Genomic DNA, 20,215 nt, shown 5'->3' on the forward strand with positions numbered 1-20,215 from the left:
AACTTGAGGCTTTGCAGATGTAATTGGAGATTAAGCCGCGATTATATTGCCGAAATTAAGGATAAGTCGAAACTGTCCTTTTCCAGGGCGTCTTTAATTAATATCTACCGCCAGGATAAGCCCCCAAATACTCAAACGGAATGCTTAACTACTATTTGTTTAACCTTGAAGGATCAATAACAAAACAATTCAATTTAAAACAGTTTAATCCCTTACAGCATCATTAACGGCCCGCAACAAAGGATACTTGCCTCCCCCGCACTTGTTGTTGAAGTCATCGTAGTCTAAAGTCCAAAAACTGACTCCGGCTAATTTTAAATCCTTGGCATATTTCGCTTTGATCCCCATCAACTCGGGCTCATCGAATGAGGCCCACTGGTCACCACCGTAGGCGTACGACCCCATTGTTTTACTCTCATCCTGGACTAAAGTCCAGTTTTTACTTCGGATGTTATCACACACTTCATAGTAGGAAAGAATGCCGCTTTCTTTGCTGTACCGTCCCGCCACTCCAGGTTTTGAGACCTCCGACCCTAGGCCGTGTTCACTTGGGGAGCTTAAGGTGTAAGTCCTGGCGTAAGAGCAAAGCCCCATCACCAGTTTATCTCTGGGTACTTCTTTGGACAGCCAAAAGTGCATGGAGAAGTTCTATAAGCAAACAAGTTGGCCCAACCCTCACATTTTAACAATAACTACAAAGTACTCACTGCATTACTGTCCGTTTCGGTACCGCCGTACAGTGGATGGACGTACGCAGTCCGTTTGTCGTAGGCACTGTGATAATTGATCGATTCAACGGCAAACCAGTCCAAATAAGTCTGCAAGGTCGGAATGTCGAAGGCTTGGTTTATAATGTAAGGGCTTCGTGCTACTTGGGCCGCAAGGATCAACTTTCTGGGCCTGAAGGCCAGCTTCAGTTCCCTTATGAAGACGCCGAAAGCTTTTACGTCGCTGTCCGGGCCTTTGCTGCAGTCAGCCTGGTTGAAACCTAACGGTTTAAGCGTTTACTTTTAATATTGAGGGAGGTATATTACCTGCCAGCACTTGGGGTACGACCAGGCCACTTCCAAGCCATCAAAGTTGTGCTTCAGTAAGTAACTAACTGTGCTAGTTATAAATTTTATTCTGGCCATCTGATTGTTGATGAGTTTTGAGTACTTGTCTGTCCCGGATTCCGCCCATCCCCCTACCGATAGAAGTACCTTGACCCCTTTACTTTTGAGGTCTGTAACTCGTTTATAAAAACTATTGTCTATGTCTGCCCAGGAGTCCTTGTGGTCCAGGACTAACGTTTCAGGATTTAACATGGCAGCATTGTAAACTACGTGTGTGCACAAATTGGGGTCAATGCTTTCGGGAAAAAACGTCCCCGTGCCTACCCTGTACCAGGAATAATAAGTGTAATAACAGATTATTTTAAAACCATCTTTGGGAGTCGTTTCGGAGGGTTCTTTCTTGAGTTCGGGCTAAAAATTACCCTTAATTGTGTGCTTTAATTAAACAAAAGATGATTTATAACTTACTCCTTCTAGACACTTTGTAACACATTGGGCTAAGTTTGGATCTTGTCCTAAGGCTTGACTTAAGCTATTATTAGATTAATAATTACAGAAACTACAATAATTACTCACTTTATGTTGTTTAAAATACACACACTGAACAAGAAATGAAACAAGCACGTTTTAACTAACATTATTCTCGTCTGGTTCAGCCAAGAATGGCTCAGAAGATGAACCGTCAAGGCCAAACACCAAACACACTATTTATAAAAAACAGGCTTGATTAGCATTAATTAGATATTAACTTATTAAACTGTTCTACAAAGAACTGATTAAAAAATCAATAACTACTACTATTATTAAATTTTTTTACGAGCCATCAATTTAAAAACATTTCTAAGTTGGTCGGTAATTGCTTGTTATTAAAAGCAGTATAAAATCAATGCGATAAACCGGGTCTTGAACCGAGACTAATATTAATTGATAATCGACTTCAATAAACAAATACGTTGAATTAGAATGTTATTAATTAATATAACAAAAAATGAAAAACATTTCGCTACGCTTTTATAATTTTAAATACACTTTCGACGAGGGGGGTGTTTTAAAAAGGCGAACCATTCGCGTCCCGTCCACGTCCCACGTCCCCCTCCCCGGTTCCCGTTTTACATCCGCAAATTAATTTTCGCATGAATGCTTTAATATCGAAAACACTAGTAAATTTTAAAACCGAAACAGGAGCTTTCAATTATGCGAAACATTCATTTAAACACAATAGTATTTTATTGCTGTATTAAATATGTGGAAATTAAAATAAAATCATGTCAACGAATCCGATACGAGCAATGCAACCGTTTTCAATAGCATATTTTACATGTTTTTCATATTAAAATTTTATTAATTTATTCCGGAGACCGAAAAAACTGCATTAATCAAAATATTATATTTAAATTATAAACGTGATTCTATTATTCAATTAAATGTTGAATAGCAGATGGTGACATTGGACAATTACATCAGTAACTGAAATTTGATTGTACTTATACAACTTATACCTTGTTGAAGTTGTTGTATCTCCCAAATATTTACTATGAATTAGCTTTCTGTGCACCTATAGATGACACCACATTATATAAGCTTACGTTAGGCAACCCACAATACACAATGTAACCTTTTGAAGTCTATTATTAGAATTACTTAAATTTAATTAAAAAGCTGCCTTAATCAAAACATTTTATATCACTTAATTAAATAGTTAATAACAGATGGCAGCACTCGATTAGTTTAGTGTTAGACAACCACAATTACACCATTAGACGTTTATTAACTATAATTTGATTGTAAGTTATAACTTGCACATTTGGCGTCTTAAATCAAGTCTCCAACTTTCTGGGCAAGGAAAAAACCGGTTGGAAATTTTAGGTAACGTCCGCAAAGATAAATGCACGTCCATAAATCGTTTGTGGGGCGATTTTTTCGCGGACGTAATAACAGAATTGATAAAGTATTAGACAATTATGGGTCGCCGGTAGCAAAAATATAAAAGGGGAATCGATACGGAGGTTGCATTTTTGGTATATCGTCAGCCATTAACTCTACTAAATGACTGTTATAGATCTCCTCGAAAGCAATACAGACTGTCCGGAAAATGGGTCGCAGTTCCAGATTGGCCAAATCTATAGATATAATTAATTTACAATTATCCCCCCCCCCCCCCAAATAAATAAATATGTGGTACGTGCGAAATGTTTCGATAATGTCGAAAGATGTCCAGGTAATATTTTAACGTCGTGGAAAATTCTGACGAACCGAAAGTGTCGCGTGGGTTTAAAAACAGGAGGGCGGAATCGATACGAACACACGAAATTACAGTTCCTCGCAGATGTCACGTCCACTGGGCAATAATTCAAACGTTTTTACGGGGACGCCGAGTGAAATATCCGAAAGTTTGAAATATCGTCACTCAAAATTTAATATGTGTGCCACCGGAAATCCACATAAAAAACCATGACGGAAATACCCATGGATGCAGTACAGGTGATTAAATGACGCGGGGAGAGAACGTCAGCCACTCGGCAACGTGAACCTCCCCACCTCCAACGAAAAGATGTAGAACCACAAACCCGCCCAGCTCCTCCGGAACACACCCCCTCCCACAAAGCAAGATGCACCCCAAAAACAGAAAATATAACGCGAAGAGACACAATGTCTTGGCATCCGCATTAAACTTACTTCCGCACCGATAATTCCCCGCCACATTAATATGCATATGACGACGGAGCCCGGAAAGAAAATTTCGTCCCGTTCCGGTCCTCTCTTCCTAGTCGCGGCTTAATTGGAAAATTGTTCCGCAGCCTTTGATGTTGCCCGTGTTTATTCCGAATACAAAATGCACGGTGGAAACGAATGATATGGAATTACTAATTGGGACACTTTCCAGGCACTTGTTAATATGCAAAGGCACCGCAACAACAACTTCCACCTTGTTTAAGTTTTCGAGTACGCTTCGTTTTTTTCCACCTTTCGAAACATTCACTTCGAATTAGCTCTAAAGGTTCGTGCCACAACAGATGACGCCACATTATACGAGTTTACGTGAGGCAACCCACAATACACGTCTTAACCTTTGAAGTCTTTAATGTGGTGGGGTTTGTTAGTGCCCTAGAATTCTAAATAATAAGGAAAAGTATATAATGACATGATAGTCACTTGCCGTAAGCATATTTTTGTCGTGGTTTTTGAACAATAATAGATTTGAATTCGAATCATTCAAATTTACCTCTTGAACACGTCCTTTTCCGTCAAAAAGACTTATGGATTAATTGAGGCTCGACAGATGGCATTCCATTACATGTTATTACATTAGGCAACCCATAATACTCTTTAACTGTCTAATACAGTGTAATTTGCTGATGTTCTCTCATTTTGATATTGTAAATAAATCTACGACGATAAAAAAAATTCGGCAGGAGCTGGATATAAATTTAATAAACATCGAGACGCGAAAATAACCAAGTTTGTCACGTATATGTGTATATATATTCGAAACGAGGGGGACGAAAGAGAAAAGGAGCGTAATATACGACAGAAGTGCTAAGGGTGGATGTTCTACTGCTCGTGGGGTGTTATTTCCACCTGTTGTAAAAAACATTTCTCCCTTTTATTGGCCAATGATACTTCTATTTATGCGCGTTCATATGCGGCCTTATGGCCGAATAAAGTTCGAAAGGGGCGAGAAAAAACCGAAACGTCCCCTGAATTATTATAAAACATTAGCGATAATATTCAATGAAGCCAGAAAAACCGCAGACCATGAAATATGGAACGTAAGACAAAAATGATTCGTGCAAAAATTAGGTCTAAGCAACGCAATAAAACGAATACGGGCGCCCATAACTCACGGCCGCGGACAAAAACGGCCCACTCATTACCCCCGTCGCAGAGAACCTGGGCCGCCGGGCCTTTGTGCCGCGGACAAAACGCGGCCAGAAGAAAATATGAAAAATTAGCGTCATACATTAAGCCGACTTTTTTCCTTTTCTTTTTGCGTTCGCCATCCCCCCGTTTCGGGACGGCTTTTCGGGACGCAAAGTGATGTTCGCGCGCGCCAAAAACTTTTCAACTTAAACACGGCGCCGTCAAACTACGGACGGCCATATAAAATAAGTATCACGTAATAAATTGTGTTTGTCTCCCTGCGACAATTCGTAAACGCTTAACTTTTCGCAGACTGTACGCCCCCGAGTCGGAGGAGCGTGACTTTTTAAAAGTTTTCTCGGTCGATCCGTCTCCTTTTCGGCCCCGTCCCTCTCGTTCTGGCGTGACGATTCACCTCGTCCGATTCGGATGCATTAAACGATTATTTTGTAACCCAGGATCTGAAAGATTTTGGCGTTCGACCACAGATGGCTGCACCTCGCGTCCACACAGATTAGGCAATCAACATTACACCACACAATACAATCCATCAATACAAATTAACTGTTTAATAGTTTAGATACGGATTAATGATAACTTGATAACTCAAAACTTAGATAAACATATTAAATATGAAATATTTAAATTTTGTTCGTAATTACTCAAACCACCATAATTGATGGATTTTATAATTAATTAGTAAGAATATTTGCTATTCGTTGACAGATGACTGGACTTCAAGTCAATAAAAATTGAGCAATCTACATTACACTACACAATACAATCCATCAATAAAAATTAACTGATTAATAGTTTTATTAGAAATTAATACGAATTAATGATAACTTGATAACTCAAAATTTAGATTAAACATATTAAATATGAAATATTCAAATTTTATTTGTAATTACTCAAATAACCATCGCTGGTTGATTTAATTAAAACAAGGTATGGTGTAATGTTGATTGCCTAATCTTTATTGAGTTGAAATCCAGCCATCTGTCAATTAATAGAAAATACTCTTACTAGTTAATCATTTTTAATGTGTTCCAGTATGAAATCCGATTAAGATAACTCAAAGTTTTGTTGTGCCATAACGTGTAACGTTAAATATGTACACAGTGCACAATTTGTAAAACTGATTAATCTACCCGTCAACAGATGGCGGCCATTAAACAATTCCAGGTGAATCCCGTAAATCCGTGCTTTAATGCGGTTTATTCAAATCAAAAGTAATATTCACCCGACGAGTGCAGATTAAGTAAAATCCTTTAAATGTGCCCCAAACAACGGAATAGAATAAAACACGCTCGTCTTGTTGCGTTCATGAAAACGGACCGTAATCCCATAAAGCTTGTCCGATGCAAGGCAATGGATTTTCGGGGCGCATAAAAATCACCGAATCATAAATAAAATTATGTTATTCCGCCGTGCAATTTTCCTCTAATTCAAATTTACGCCGCGTGAATTTTTATTAACCGGATTTCGCGCCGTGCACTCGAAAAAAAAAAAAGAAATAAAATAAACACAAAAATCAGGTTATCGATCACCGGAAACGTCTTTAACTTGCGTTTTGTTGCAGTCCGCGTTATTAATCCCGGCAGCGAAGCGATGAAAAATCGACGACGACTGAAACTTTTTCCGTCCGGGGGACAGCACAGTAAAAACTTTCATCATATAGTCGTTTGTGCTTTTGGCGGCGGGGCCCTTTCATAAGCGATTCCCCGCCGTAATGGGAACTTTCGAATTTATATAGTTTTATGTTGATTGCGATTTAAATATAGAAAAGTGAAAAATAAACCCGAACGAGCCGGGGCCCCGAACTTTTTAAATTGAATCATTTGTCTTCCACGGAAAGGTGGCAATCAATACGGCGAACGTCAATGAAAGATGCACAATCTCGAAACTTTCTTGTGTCTGTTTGCAACTGGATTATTCAATCAAAATACTTCCACCGTTTTTTCTTTTTGTATTCCCTTACATTTATCCGCACAAAAGTTACGACGGTGGTTAATTACTAACCTTTCTGAATATTTCATGTTTAACATGTTTAGTCTAACTTTCGGGTCCATCCCGAAATTATATTATCAAATTACTATTAAAATACTCACACAGTTCGAGTCTAGACATTATTACCCCGAAGCGATTCCAACAATCTACAACCACATTGCCTAGAAATCATTATATCAGTAATATGAGTTATGCATGTATTTGATATGAACGAATTAACAGTTATTAGTTTCCATTAAACTTAACATTGTACTCATTCTTGAACTGTTTGCATTATTTCGTTCAATAAGTTGTGGTCGTGTAATGTTGATTGCCTAATCTTTGTGAATATGACGTACAGCCATCTGTCGTCGAATAGCAAATACTCTTACTGGTCGTTTAGTATGTTCTAATACGAATTCTGATTAAGGAAACCCAAAGATTTATTCTATCTGTTTCAATTAGATTATTCAATATTATTATTATTAATTAATTATTGCTGGATTATTTTGCTAAAATAAAATATGAAGTAATGTTGTTTGCCTAGTGTTTGTGTACTTGATGTCGTCGAATAGGTAATATTTCTCATCAAAATTCATGCTAGATCACATTAAAAATGATTACTACAGAGTTTGGAGCACATTTAAGGGATTTTACTTAATATGCACTCGTCGGGTGAATATAACTTTCGATTTGAATAACCGCATTAACGTTCGGATTTACGGGATTCACCTGTAATTGTTTAATACGCGCCATCTGTTGACGGGTAGATAAATCCGCGGGGCAAAGGCGATTAATCAGTTTTACAAATTGCGCACAGTGTAAATATTTAACGTTAATTAAAACGCGTTTGTGGAACGTGGAATAAAACGACCCGGTAATAATGCTACAAAGAAGATAAATCAAAGATTCGCGGCGAGGCGAGGAACATAATAAATCCGATTTAAAAATCGGCTACATAAAAAATAAAGTTAAAAGGGAATTTAGCACGTAGAAACAGGTACAAAAACACACACACGAGTGCGAACGTGAAAATGGGGGAGAAGGAGAGAGGAACGACGTTATGAAGTCGGGTCTAGATTAAAGGAATCGAGATTGTTTTAATGAAAGCAAACAGTTGTGGCTCCTCTTTGTGGTCAAAGCTTTATGAAATGTGGAGAAATTTTCGTTTGGGGGCATTCTCGTTTTCCATATCAGCAACAGAACCGGCTCCGGGCTAATTTTTAAAACAACCCCCCCACTCACACACCCCCCGTCACCCCTCCAAGTCGCAACGAAACCGAAAAAATCCGATTGATTTTGAATCAGTGGCGTGGCCTGTGATTTTATTATTAATATAGTTTTGGAAGTACGGGAATTAGTGGCGGCGGTTTGGGGGAGATTATTAAAATCAGTCGGATAACATCCGGCCGGTAATCCGGAATCGCACATCCCCGAAACGCTGGCAACGATTAAGTGAGTCGGTAATTGAAAATGGGCAATTAGCTGTGATAATTAGTGCACCTCAAAGCGGACATTCGTAATCTCAGTTTCGGTTAATTGAGGATTCGTTTCTGTCTCTGTGAAGTTTTAATTATGACTCCGGTTCGATTTTTGGTCGGTCCGCCAGACATTTGTTGACACAGCGTCGAACATTTCGGAGGGGGGAGGCATAATGAAAATTAGCGCCCCGGGCGTCCACAAAAAAATTGTCAAACACGAAATATGGAGAATAACATGTTCGGACTTCGATTGCTTTAATGAAATTGTGTTTCACTGGTTTTTAATTACGGCTTTCATCAGTATTTAATAAATGTAACTTTTTTTTTGTATTCGGTTTGTGAAAACATTAAATGGGAAATGGAGTCAGCAGTATTTTATTAGATATTCCGCAGACGCAGATACGTGACGTAAGCATGAATCATGGAGTTAATATGTAGCCGGTACGTTATATGCGGACTGACAGAATCTTATGATTTACAAGTGCTTTTATCAACAAATGCATTAACCAAAGTGGCTTCGCTCACACGTAACATCTCCATATAAATTAAAATAGATCGTTTAAAAATAAATCGATTCAATTTCGGGGTTGGTCGAATAATCGCCAAGTCAAATATTGCATAAACAGGGTGCGAAATAAGTTCGACCAACTTTCCAAACCGGGTAAATGTTTATTCTTGTCCGACTTAATCGAAACCATCCCCAAGTTTCAACCCTCCAGAGACACACATTCTTACCACCGCAACCGATCAATATACCCCACAAAAATTCCACTACAACTGCTTTGAGCATCTTCAACAGATAATGCGACTAATTACAAACTCCCAGCTCACTCAAAATTACAGAAAGCACGCTTAATTAATTATGTTTGTGTGCGTAAACCGGAAGATGGCAGCGGTATACGTACATAAATGTTAGACAACCAAAATTACTTATTAGAACATTTCACTACAAGTGAATTACTAAATTTAACAACAAGTACATAAAAGTGTAACGTTGGTTGTCTAAGATTTGTAGTAATCGCTAATTAATTAAATTTCAGGCCAACAAATACATCTTTTTTGTTGATTATTAATAAAAAAAGTAAATATCAGTGTAACGTTGGTTGTCTAAAACTTTTACATGTGACGAACCGCCATCTTTCGAGTATGAGATTAATAATCGTTAATTAAATAGGATATTTGGTCAAAATACTTCAATCCAACACAGATAGAGTAACAAAGAAACTTCATCATACATTTGACTGATTTTTAAAGAAATAAATATAAATAAATAAAAGTGTACTGTTACTTGTCTAACACTTTTTGTTGAATATTAATACAAAAACTATAAGTAAATATCAGTGTACCATTGTCTAAGACTTTTACATGCGACAATCTGTCATCTTTCGAGTATGAGATTAATAATCGTATGAGAGGTTTTGTCAAAATACTTCAATCCAACACAGACAAAGTAATAAAGAAATTTGATTTTTAAAAAAATAACTGTAAGTAAATAAAAGTGTACTGTGGGTTGTCTAACCCTTGTGCACACATCGACTAGCCATCTGTCGAATGTGTACAATATTAATTCATGCGTCATAAAAATCCCAAATTAAACACGATCTCTGGTGGAGAGCTGAGCACAAATGCAAACTAATAAAAAACGTTTCTGATCGTAAAAACTCCAGTATCTGATAAGTAATTTCCGTCGGGGGATTTTATTGGAGACCGTTAAGCGATTTTATTAATATTCTTAATTTTGTCGTAAAAACTTTAATTGAAATTCACACAAAATTCGGACTGGGGTTGGGGACAGTATACAATTTATGCCATCGAAAATTATTACACCGCAATTAAATTCGCTTATCTGACTCTTTAATTTGCTGTGTGTGTTTGCGGTATCGAAATTAGGTTTTTTATTGCCATTACACTTTTTATTTTGGGTCCGGACACGCGATTCTGTAGGTGAATTAATATGAAAAAATCGAGCCCGGAACGTGCGGCAGAGGGACGGCAGTGCGTCAAAATAACATTTCATGCACATATTTGGAAATAATGAAAATAGTTTTTCCATTCGGAAATTAAATCAAAACATAACATGTTGATTTTGCGAATATATTGCTTTATATTATTTATTTTATAAATTAAAACAAACATTATGCCGTGCCGAACTAATGGACTACAAAATGGTTTTATGTTCACAGTCATTATGGACCGATTTTTGGCCGGCAAAAAAAATGTTGTTTTATCACTGCAAAATCCAGTTTTGCAACGCAAAAAAGGTCCCAGTTTTACTAACAATTTGTAATCGCAAGGAGACGCGGGGGCGGGGGCGGAAAGTGGCGGTAATAAAAATACCCGGAAAACAAAAACACACGGGCCGATCGATTTATAAGGAACGTTGACATTTGTATTCCGGTTCGGTACGCGTCGAAAACTCAATTAAGACGCCCGGAACGGAACGGAACGCGGGACTAATGCGTTCGGCATCGCGACGCTCTCACCGACGGCGGAAGCGTTTGTCCGTACGTGTTTCCTGCGAGCCCCGTGTACGACCGGAACCTCGACATCCTTTCGATCGGCGTTGTTTTGTTCGACGAACAAGGTTAAATAAATAAACGGGGCGACGTTGGTTGCCTAGCTTGTGTGCACGCGACCTGCTGCCATCTTACAGCCGAATGTTCCCGAAGTTACACTCGTTTTTTAAAATTGATATGTTGTTTATAATGTTGGTATGGCAGCTGGTAATGGTTATTTAACTAAACAATTTTTTTCTGAAATATTTATAACAATTTTTGTGCGATTTTATTTAATAATAATAATTTTATAAAATTCAACCAAGAGTTCTCAGCCTATTGAGTCAAAATTTCTAACCATCCTTCATATCTCAATGTATACTATAGTGATGTTCACAATTCTAATTTTATAATAATAATTATTATTTTATTTATTTTTGTTGCGTATAGTTTTTAAGAAAAATGATGTATTTTGTTATAATGTACAATAATAATTTATAATAAAAATGATTTAACTTCATAGCTTGTTTTATTTCTGACACGCTGTTTATTACACTTTTATAACTAAAAAATTCATTAAAAACGTGAGAAATTACTAAAAACGTAAATGACCTAATTCCATAAGATCAAATTCCATACGATCAAAATCCATACGATCAATTTCAATACAATTAAAATCTATAGGATAAAATCCCTACCATTAAATTCATACTGATTAAATTACATAGTTTCACTTTAATAACTTTATGTATTTTTATTTTTTTACTAATACTAATTTCCTGAAAAATCATTAATCTACTGAATAGTTTAATCACTACAAATCAATTTATCGTACAGTAATTTTTTCCATTTTTAGTAGAAGGACAACACTATGAAAGAACTAATGTAAATTTTAACAAGGTCATAAAAGTGTAATGTTGGTTGTCTAAGAATTTGTAGAATTCCCAGTTTTGTTCTAATTAATTTAATCTAATCTTTCACAGCATGATTCTCCTGTTTAGTGTTTCAGCATCAGTAATCCGAATAAAATGCTTTGGTAAATAACATTGGTTGCCTAACATCCGTGCACGTAAGGAAGTGCCACCTCCCGGACAACACCCATAAACACAACTAATTAAAACAGCTTCCTGTAATTCTAATGGGTGAATTTCACATAATCTAGACGTGCCATCTCACAGGATGATCCAGATACACAACAACAAGATTTAAAGATCCTGTGGCGATCCCAAACGAAGATTTAAGATCGCACCTCCAATAGATACTGATCAACGTGACCGTGATGTATTTTTGTGACGTGCACATTTTCATACCGGGGCCCGTTTCTATTACGCGACGATATTTATGTGAACGTGCCGACGCCGTAAAACACCCCGCGACTCAGAGAAAACGTCGATTGTGCCAAGCCGTGTCAACGCGAACAATTTTCGCCCGGTTCATCGAGGTTCGTCGTATCTACAGTTTGCGGCTTTTTTTGTTAATAAGTAAACGGCGAATCTGAAATCAAACAACAACCCCCGAAAAAGCACCGTCGGATGTTTGAGGGTTAAACAATAATAATAAGAGTGTTTTCGGGAGCATATAAATTTACACTGGGCACGTAAATAAAACGTAATAAAGAGTCGAGTTTGCCTTGGAACAATATTAAATATCCCTTTTATTTACCTCATGTCAATTAGGCATATTTGTTTGGGTTCATTTCACTTAATAATGCAAATTAACGAACTGCGGTCCCTCTTTGTGCCATTCTAATATCCCGAGCCGAGCAACCGTGACTAGACCTCCGTAATTGCATAAAACAGTATAATACGGCATAATCAAGTTCAAAACCGCCCCGCATTTCATACTTGTACAACGGCTTAAACACCGCCGGTAAAAATAACGCACCGGTTTTTAATTAGATTTTCGGTACGCGCGCACAACACGGATAAATTTTAACATCGATCATGCAGCCAATTTACAAGTGTACATGGAATAAATTGACAATTATGACGGAGGCGTGCGCCACCCTCAAAAACAAAAATTAAATTGGCTACTGTCCAAAACGCTGGCGATTTATCAAAATCTTGACACCGCCGATGTTGGCCGCGCCCCCGCGGATTTTTCATTTTTAAGGCGCACCGCCGGCCGCTACGTGTTGACACGACGCAACGCTTCTTTCTATCCGTCTTTAATATTTTAAAAAACCAGATTAGAAAGCTCTCACTGCTGTAATTTAAGGAAAGAGTAATGTTGGTGGTCTAGTTTTCAGGCACGCAAGGAGCTGCCATCTTTTGAATTTATTTGTCATTCATTACAAAATTACAGAAGAAGGTTTCAACATACTGTCACCGACGAACCAAAAAAAACATGTTTTGTGAAATATTAAATTAGATTAAATATAATGGAAATGAAATTTTATTGTTAATATTAATATAATTGATTACGTGTCCATAAGTTAGACAACCCATATTTCTTACTAAAACATTTCAAAGCACTTTAATTGAATTACTGATACTGACACTGACGAACCAAAAACATCACGTTGTGGAATATTAGATTAGATTAAATATAATAAAACTGAAATTTTATTGTTAATTTAATATAATTAATTATTTTTATGAATGTAAGCCGAGAGATGCCAGTTTCTTACGTGCCCAAAAGTTAAACAACCCATATTTCTTACCAAAACATTTCAAAGCACTTTAACTGAATTACTGATACTGACACGACAAACCAAAAACATCATGTTGTGGAATATTAGATTGGATTAAATATAATAATACTGAAATTTTATTGTTAATTTATTATAATTAATTATATTTATGTGTGTAAGCCGAGAAATGGCAGCTTCTTACGTGCCCAAAAGTTAAACAACTCATATTTCTTACTAAAACATTTTAAAGCACTTCAATTGAATTACTGATACTGACACTGACGAACCAAAAACATCATGTTGTGAAATAATAGATTGGATTAAATATAATAATACTGAAATTTTATTGTTAATTTATTATAATTAATTATATTTATGTGTGTAAGCCGAGAAATGGCAGCTTCTTACGTGCCCAAAAGTTAAACAACTCATATTTCTTACTAAAACATTTTAAAGCACTTCAATTGAATTACTGATACTGACACTGACGAACCAAAAACATCATGTTGTGAAATAATAGATTAGATTAAATATAATAATACTGAAATTTTATTGTTAATTTATTATAATTAATTATATTTATGTGTGTAGGCCGAGATATGGCAGCTTCTTACGTGCCCAAAAGTTAAACTACCCATATTTCTTATTAAAACATTTCAAAGTACTTTAATTGAATTACTGATACTGACACTGACGAACCAAAAACATCATGTTATGGAATATTAGATTAGTTTAAATATAATAAAACTGAAATTTGGTTGTTAATTTAATATAATTAATAATATTTATGTGTGTAAGCAATTTATTCCGTGCCCAAATGTTAGACAACCAAATCAAAGTAGTTTAATTAAATGACTAATACATAATGACTAACGAACAAGAAAAATAATATTGATATTCTATAATTAATATTAATTTAATGAATTAGGTTTATGTATTTAAACCGACAGATGGCGGTTCTATAAGTACCCAAATATTATACAACCCAGTTTACTTACCGGCACACTCCGAGGCATTTCATTCGGATTGCTGACGCTGAAAACATTGAAAAACAGCAGATTATTAAAATGCAGGCAGCAGCCAGTTAAAAATACAGTATTATCAAAACACTCCAATGAATTTTAACTAGTACGAGATAAACTGCACGATAAAAAAAGAGAGCGATGAAAGGTTTCTTTGTGCCGCACGATTTGTTAGCGAGTTGGTCCATTGGTTCGGCACGAACATATGCATTCGAACTGATCCCCGTGGGCATCGGATCGGGTATCGGTTGCATTAATACATTTTGATTGGTTATTAGCGCGGATATTGGGTTCCGTATGACTGTCGTGCATCCGGGACACACTTTTCGGATTGACGATTCTCACCTCAATTACCGCACGTCGTTCGGCAAACAATCCCTGTATACGTAGTTTGCTCAAAAATACGTGTAATACGTGATGGAAGGGACGAAAAAAATAATCGAGTTGTCGGAACGTGGAAGCAGCCAATCTTTTCGGCTTGTTCCGGAGATAAGGGTTTTTTTTCTTCTGGGGCAACAGGGCTATTAATCGACAGTGGATTTCCATTGAGCATTTTCAATATGTGCGTGGAAAACAACAAATAAACCGTTCCCGGACGGGGCTTATCCGAAGAAAATGCAGTCGAGCGATTTGCCGACCGTGTTTGGGGGGATCAACGGCCATCGGTCAGATAAACCTGGGGGCTGAAATTTCCCGCGTTATTTATTGTGCGGCCGGCAGGAGATTTCGTCGCGCGATAACGTCGTATCTTTCTATAAACATTTTTTTTTCTCGGCGCCGGGAATTTGATTGTGGATCCGCTTAACTTATGGCTAATCTCTGGGGATTCGGGGCTGCGATTTATTGTCCCGTCGATTAGGTCGGGACACCGTTTCAATGGAGTGATTAGGTAGGGTTGAAAATAATGGTATGGTTAAAAAGTACATGTATTCATTATAACAGTAACTTTAGAATATTCCTTCCTGTAGTGAGTGATCATATTAAAATATTTGTAATTAATCTTCAACTTTATTAATCCCTAAATTTGTGGATTAAAGTAAGTTTTTGAACCAAGATTATACTTTTCTCTTCTTAGAACTCATTTCTGAGTTTCTTCAGTTTCTACGCAACTGAACTTATTAATTTATTCAAAGGTGAAAGATTGATTATTTCCAAATGTCTGAATTCAAAGTTTATTGATCTCTAAATTTGTGGATTTAAATAAGTTTTTGAACCAAAATTTATTTTCCTCTTGTTAGATCTTTTGAATCTTCATTTCTGAGTCTCCTCAGTCTCTAAACAACTAAAATCATTAATTTTTTAAAGGTGAAATATTGATAATTTCTGAATATCTGCATTCAAAGTTTATTGGTCTCTAAATTTGTGGATTAAAGTAAGTTTTTGGATCCAAATTTATTTTCTCTTGTTAGATCTTTCGAATCTTCATTTTTGAGTATCTTCAGTCTCTATACAACTAAACTGATTAATTTATTTAAAGGTGAAATACTGATTATTTCTAAACGCCTGAATTCAAAGTTTATTGATCTCTAAATTTATGGATTTAAGTAAGTTTTTGAACCAAAATTTACTTTCCCCTTGTTAGATCTTTTGAATCTTCATTTTTGAGTCTCTTCAGTCTCTAAACAACTAAAATTATTAATTTTTTAAGGGTGAAACATTGATAATTTCTAAATATCTGAATTCAAAGTTTATTGGTCTCTAAATTTGTGGTTTAAAGTAAGTTTTTGGACCCAAATTTACTTGTCTCTTGTTAGATCTCTAGAATCTTCATTTTTGAGTCTCTTCAGTCTCTATACAACTAAACTTATTAATTTATTTAAAGGTGAAATATTGATTATTTCTAAATGTCTGAATTCAAAGTTTATTGATCTCTAAATTTATGGATTTAAGTATATTTGTGAATCAAAATTTACTTTTCCCTTGTTAGATCTTTTGAGTCTTCATTTCTGAGTCTCTTCAGTCTCTAAACAACTAAAATTATTAATTTTTTAAAGGTGAAACATTGATAATTTCTAAATATCTACATTCAAAGTTCAATCAGACTTATTTATACAAGGAGTGAAGACTTTGGATCAAAATTGGTTTTTCCCTTATTTAACAATTATTTGGAAACGATTAGAATATACAAGATGATAAGAAAAGTAACCTAGTTTTTGTGCAATTCAGAATAAGATATGTTTGTTCATCAACTAGTCATCATTTTTTAGTAACTAAGAATTACCAGGTGATTCAATACACTATTTCCAATATTTACAAACAGATAATAATATCATCACTTCCTTTGGACAATGTGGATTTTACTATAATAATATTTACTTTTCCAACCCATAATTAGTTTTCTGGGAGTGTTTAATATAAATACTGAGGTTGAAGTTTTATCGTTTATTTGTTGAACAACATGGCCAAAGTTAAGTGCGTGTTGGTTTCTTTGGCCGTCTTATTTTATTGCTGCGGTGAGTTTTAATATTTATCCATAAGTGTGCAATTTACTGTTACATTTAAATTACAGAGGCATCAAACGTGACACAGTGTTACTACTGCTCCGATGACACGAGCTGCAACGACCCAATGGACAAAGACGTCGTCCGAAAGGTGGACTGTAACACCGGACAACTAACTTCCTATTTTACAAGCGAGTTCGACCCCAGAATAGAATTCTTTCCGAGTTTCGAATATGGTTGCATGAAGATTGTTGTTAAAAAACATTACGGTGGGTACAATTAAGGAAATTATCGATTATTTATTGATTAAATAATTTAATTGTTACAGGATCAAATGAAACCGTTACAACGAGGAGTTGTTACATAAAAGGCATGCCCTTGATGCTGTCGAAGCTGGTGGACGTCAACACGTGCCACGACGACCTGTGCAACGGTGGCAACCACACAAACATCCCCCATTTGTTTTGGATCATCCCCTGTTTAGTGCTACTCAAATACCTGCACCACTGACAACTTAGTCTTCGATCTTTGTCGCCGGAGAGGACAGCGGAAAATTGATTTCCAGTCTTTTGTGACCGGGCCCTTTGATTCCGACCATACGCGGATTATTTTTTTAATTTCGAACGTCCGACGTCGAATTAACGGGCGACAAATATTTTCGGCATTCACTTTTTCCCTGTTTCTCTGTCTCTTTCATGAAAACAGCTTTTTGATGTCATTGGTGGATTGAAACAAAATCCCCGACAATATTTATTATATATTACTACGTATGTAATTCCCCATCATCACTAAATAAGTGTCCTTCTGCAATTTTTATCAATATTTATCCATAGAAATTATACAAATAAAAAGATAAATACGATAAGTCTAACACTGATCCTATTATATTTTGTAACACAAATGCCTTCGTATTTCAGTTGAATTTTATATTTCAGTAAAAATGGTTATCGACAAATTTGTGTTAGTTTTCTGTGTTTTAGTTTGTTGTTGTGGTGAGTTTTGTAATACACAATTTTTGTTATTGAAGTTTTAAAAATATACATTATATTTTACCTATTTTTTATTTTTTTAGTATCTTTAAATATAACCGAAGAAACTGGATTAACAGTATTTAAAAATCTTATAAGTAAGTAAAAAAATAAATTAAATCATTAATTATTTGTTAATCAATATTTTAAATAAAATAAATAAAAAAAGTACCAATAAATAAAAAATCAGTTAAATTATTATTTGTTTAATTTTATTTTTTTTCCAAAAAACTTTTATGATTTTTTTTATTTTTTATATAAAAAAATTGTCAAAATAAAAAACCAAATAAATTATTAATATTTATTTATTATTGTATTAATTAACCATTTTATATCATTATTTATTATTTTTTAGAATATTTTTTTAATTTTTTTACACAAAAGAAACAAAAATTTGCCACTATGTAAAAAGTCAATTAATTTATTAATAATAATTAGTATACAATTTTTTTTTTACTATTTTTAAATTTGAAAATTAAAATTTCTTATACTATTTGTTTAATTTTATTTTTTTCCAAGAATCTTTATAATTTTTTTTATTTTTTATATAAAAAAAACTTTCAAACAAATAAAAAACCAAATAAATTATTAATAATTATTTATTGTTGTATTAATTAATGATTTCATATCATTATTTATTATTTTTAAGAATATATATTTTAATTTTTTACACAAAATAAATTAAAAAACTTGGCACTAAATAAAACATCAGTTAAATTATTAATAATAATTAATATGTTTAATTTCTTTTACTATTTTTAAATTTCAAAAATTAAAATTTTTTATACATATTTAATTTTATTTTTTTCCATAATCTTTATGCTTTTTTTTATTTTTTATATAAAAAAACTTTCGAACAAATAAAAAACAAAGTAAATTATTAATATTTTTTTTAATTATTATTAATAATTAGTGTATAATTAAAGATATTAATTGTATAATTAATATCTTTAATTTTTTTAATTATTTTTATTTATATTTATGTTAAATATATTTTTTTAGGGTCTAAAAGACAAACCTCTAGAGCAACCAATACAAAGTGGTCCGGAAAAAAAATACCTAAGAGTAAATAAAAAGTCAATTGATCAATGAATCATCTCTTCAAAATAAATTTGTTCATTTTAGGTGCGCATGCAAAACCATGTACTGCTGCGGAAGCCGTCCAATCTGGAATAGACCTCTATGATACCGGAAAAGATATTTATTCAGACCTCAAGAAATTAAAAAGCAAATTTAAATTTTTCAAATCGTCGAACGTAACGAAATGTTACTTTTGCACTGCCACTCCGGCATGTAACGATCCAATCGACGAAGATGAAGTCGAAATATTGGAATGCAACAACAACAGATACGATCAGACCCACCTTATAAACACTCATGCAATATCAAATCCGGAATATGGATGTTACAAAGTTGTGGTCAAAGCACACGGTAAGTGAAACCAACAACTGAATCGTTTAAATAAATATTGAATTATTTGTTTCTGTTTTAAGAGGACATAATCGTCACGGCCAGGGGTTGTATTATAAAAGGTGCACAAACTATATTAGTTAACAATATTGTGGCAATAAGCACGTGCAACGAAGATTTGTGCAACTCTGGATACCGTCTAAAGATTTACCATCTACTTTGGATCACCACCAGTCTTCTGTTGACTCTCAGTCATTTTGGACCTCTTTCTTTTCTCTAGTTTTTAATAAAATAATGTAATAAACAGTCATGAACACTTTGAGTTGTCCTCAACACTTCCCTTAGAAGACTTCTTCATTTATTTTGGAAGTAGGTGTTCAAGAAAGGGTTTATACTCACATCAATTTTTCCTTTCGAAGATTGTATCGATTAAAATTAATAAAATAAATTGAAATTAAGTCATTTATTTTAGGGGTAGATGAAGAACGAATGGATTCATACCCAGGCCATCTAAAACTGAGCACAAGAAATTGAGCAGAAACCTCATTAATTCCGAGTCCATCCCATTTCGTCTATTATTTCTAAATTCTTGCTCCTTTTAAAACAATTAAAACGTTTAATGAAGTAACGTAATAAACAGCGAGACGAACACCCCGGCACTTTCCCCACGCCGCCTTCTTTTCGCGGAGTAGGTGAATTATCAGGAATCCAGTCCTGTTGTCGTCCTCGCCGGTTTTGTTTTCATTTTTGCTCCTTTGAGCCGGAGCGCGAACAATATTAGAGTTTAGTTCGGTGTGTCAG

General features: G+C 34.9%; 2 protein-coding genes across 3 annotated transcripts; one reads left to right on the forward strand and one right to left on the reverse strand.

Moving 5' to 3' along the window:
- Positions 1–188: 188 nt before the first annotated feature.
- LOC109606048 (probable chitinase 10) lies at positions 189–14,547 on the reverse strand. 2 transcript variants are annotated; one of them, XM_049968982.1, is made up of 6 exons: positions 14,512–14,547; positions 1,632–1,759; positions 1,524–1,581; positions 1,035–1,466; positions 708–977; positions 189–648 (listed from the first exon to the last, which is right to left on the reverse strand). In XM_049968982.1, the coding sequence occupies exons 1-6, from the start codon at positions 14,527–14,529 to the stop codon at positions 205–207; spliced, it is 1,350 nt and encodes a 449-aa protein (XP_049824939.1). In that variant the 5' UTR covers positions 14,530–14,547; the 3' UTR covers positions 189–204. The 2 variants fall into 2 exon arrangements, with proteins under 2 accessions (XP_049824939.1, XP_049824938.1); XM_049968981.1 differs by having other exon boundaries at positions 1,524–1,587.
- Positions 14,548–16,896: 2,349 nt separating this feature from the next.
- LOC109607093 (uncharacterized) lies at positions 16,897–19,756 on the forward strand. Its single transcript, XM_020023619.2, has 7 exons — positions 16,897–16,988; positions 17,045–17,245; positions 17,305–17,968; positions 18,049–18,102; positions 19,007–19,069; positions 19,130–19,435; positions 19,498–19,756. Exons 3-7 carry the CDS (start codon positions 17,917–17,919, stop codon positions 19,692–19,694), a joined length of 672 nt encoding a protein of 223 aa, XP_019879178.2. The 5' UTR covers positions 16,897–16,988; positions 17,045–17,245; positions 17,305–17,916; the 3' UTR covers positions 19,695–19,756.
- Positions 19,757–20,215: the final 459 nt, after the last annotated feature.

The sequence above is a fragment of the Aethina tumida genome, chromosome 6, assembly GCF_024364675.1.
Source record: "Aethina tumida isolate Nest 87 chromosome 6, icAetTumi1.1, whole genome shotgun sequence".
NCBI classification, from domain to species: Eukaryota; Metazoa; Arthropoda; class Insecta; order Coleoptera; family Nitidulidae; genus Aethina; species Aethina tumida.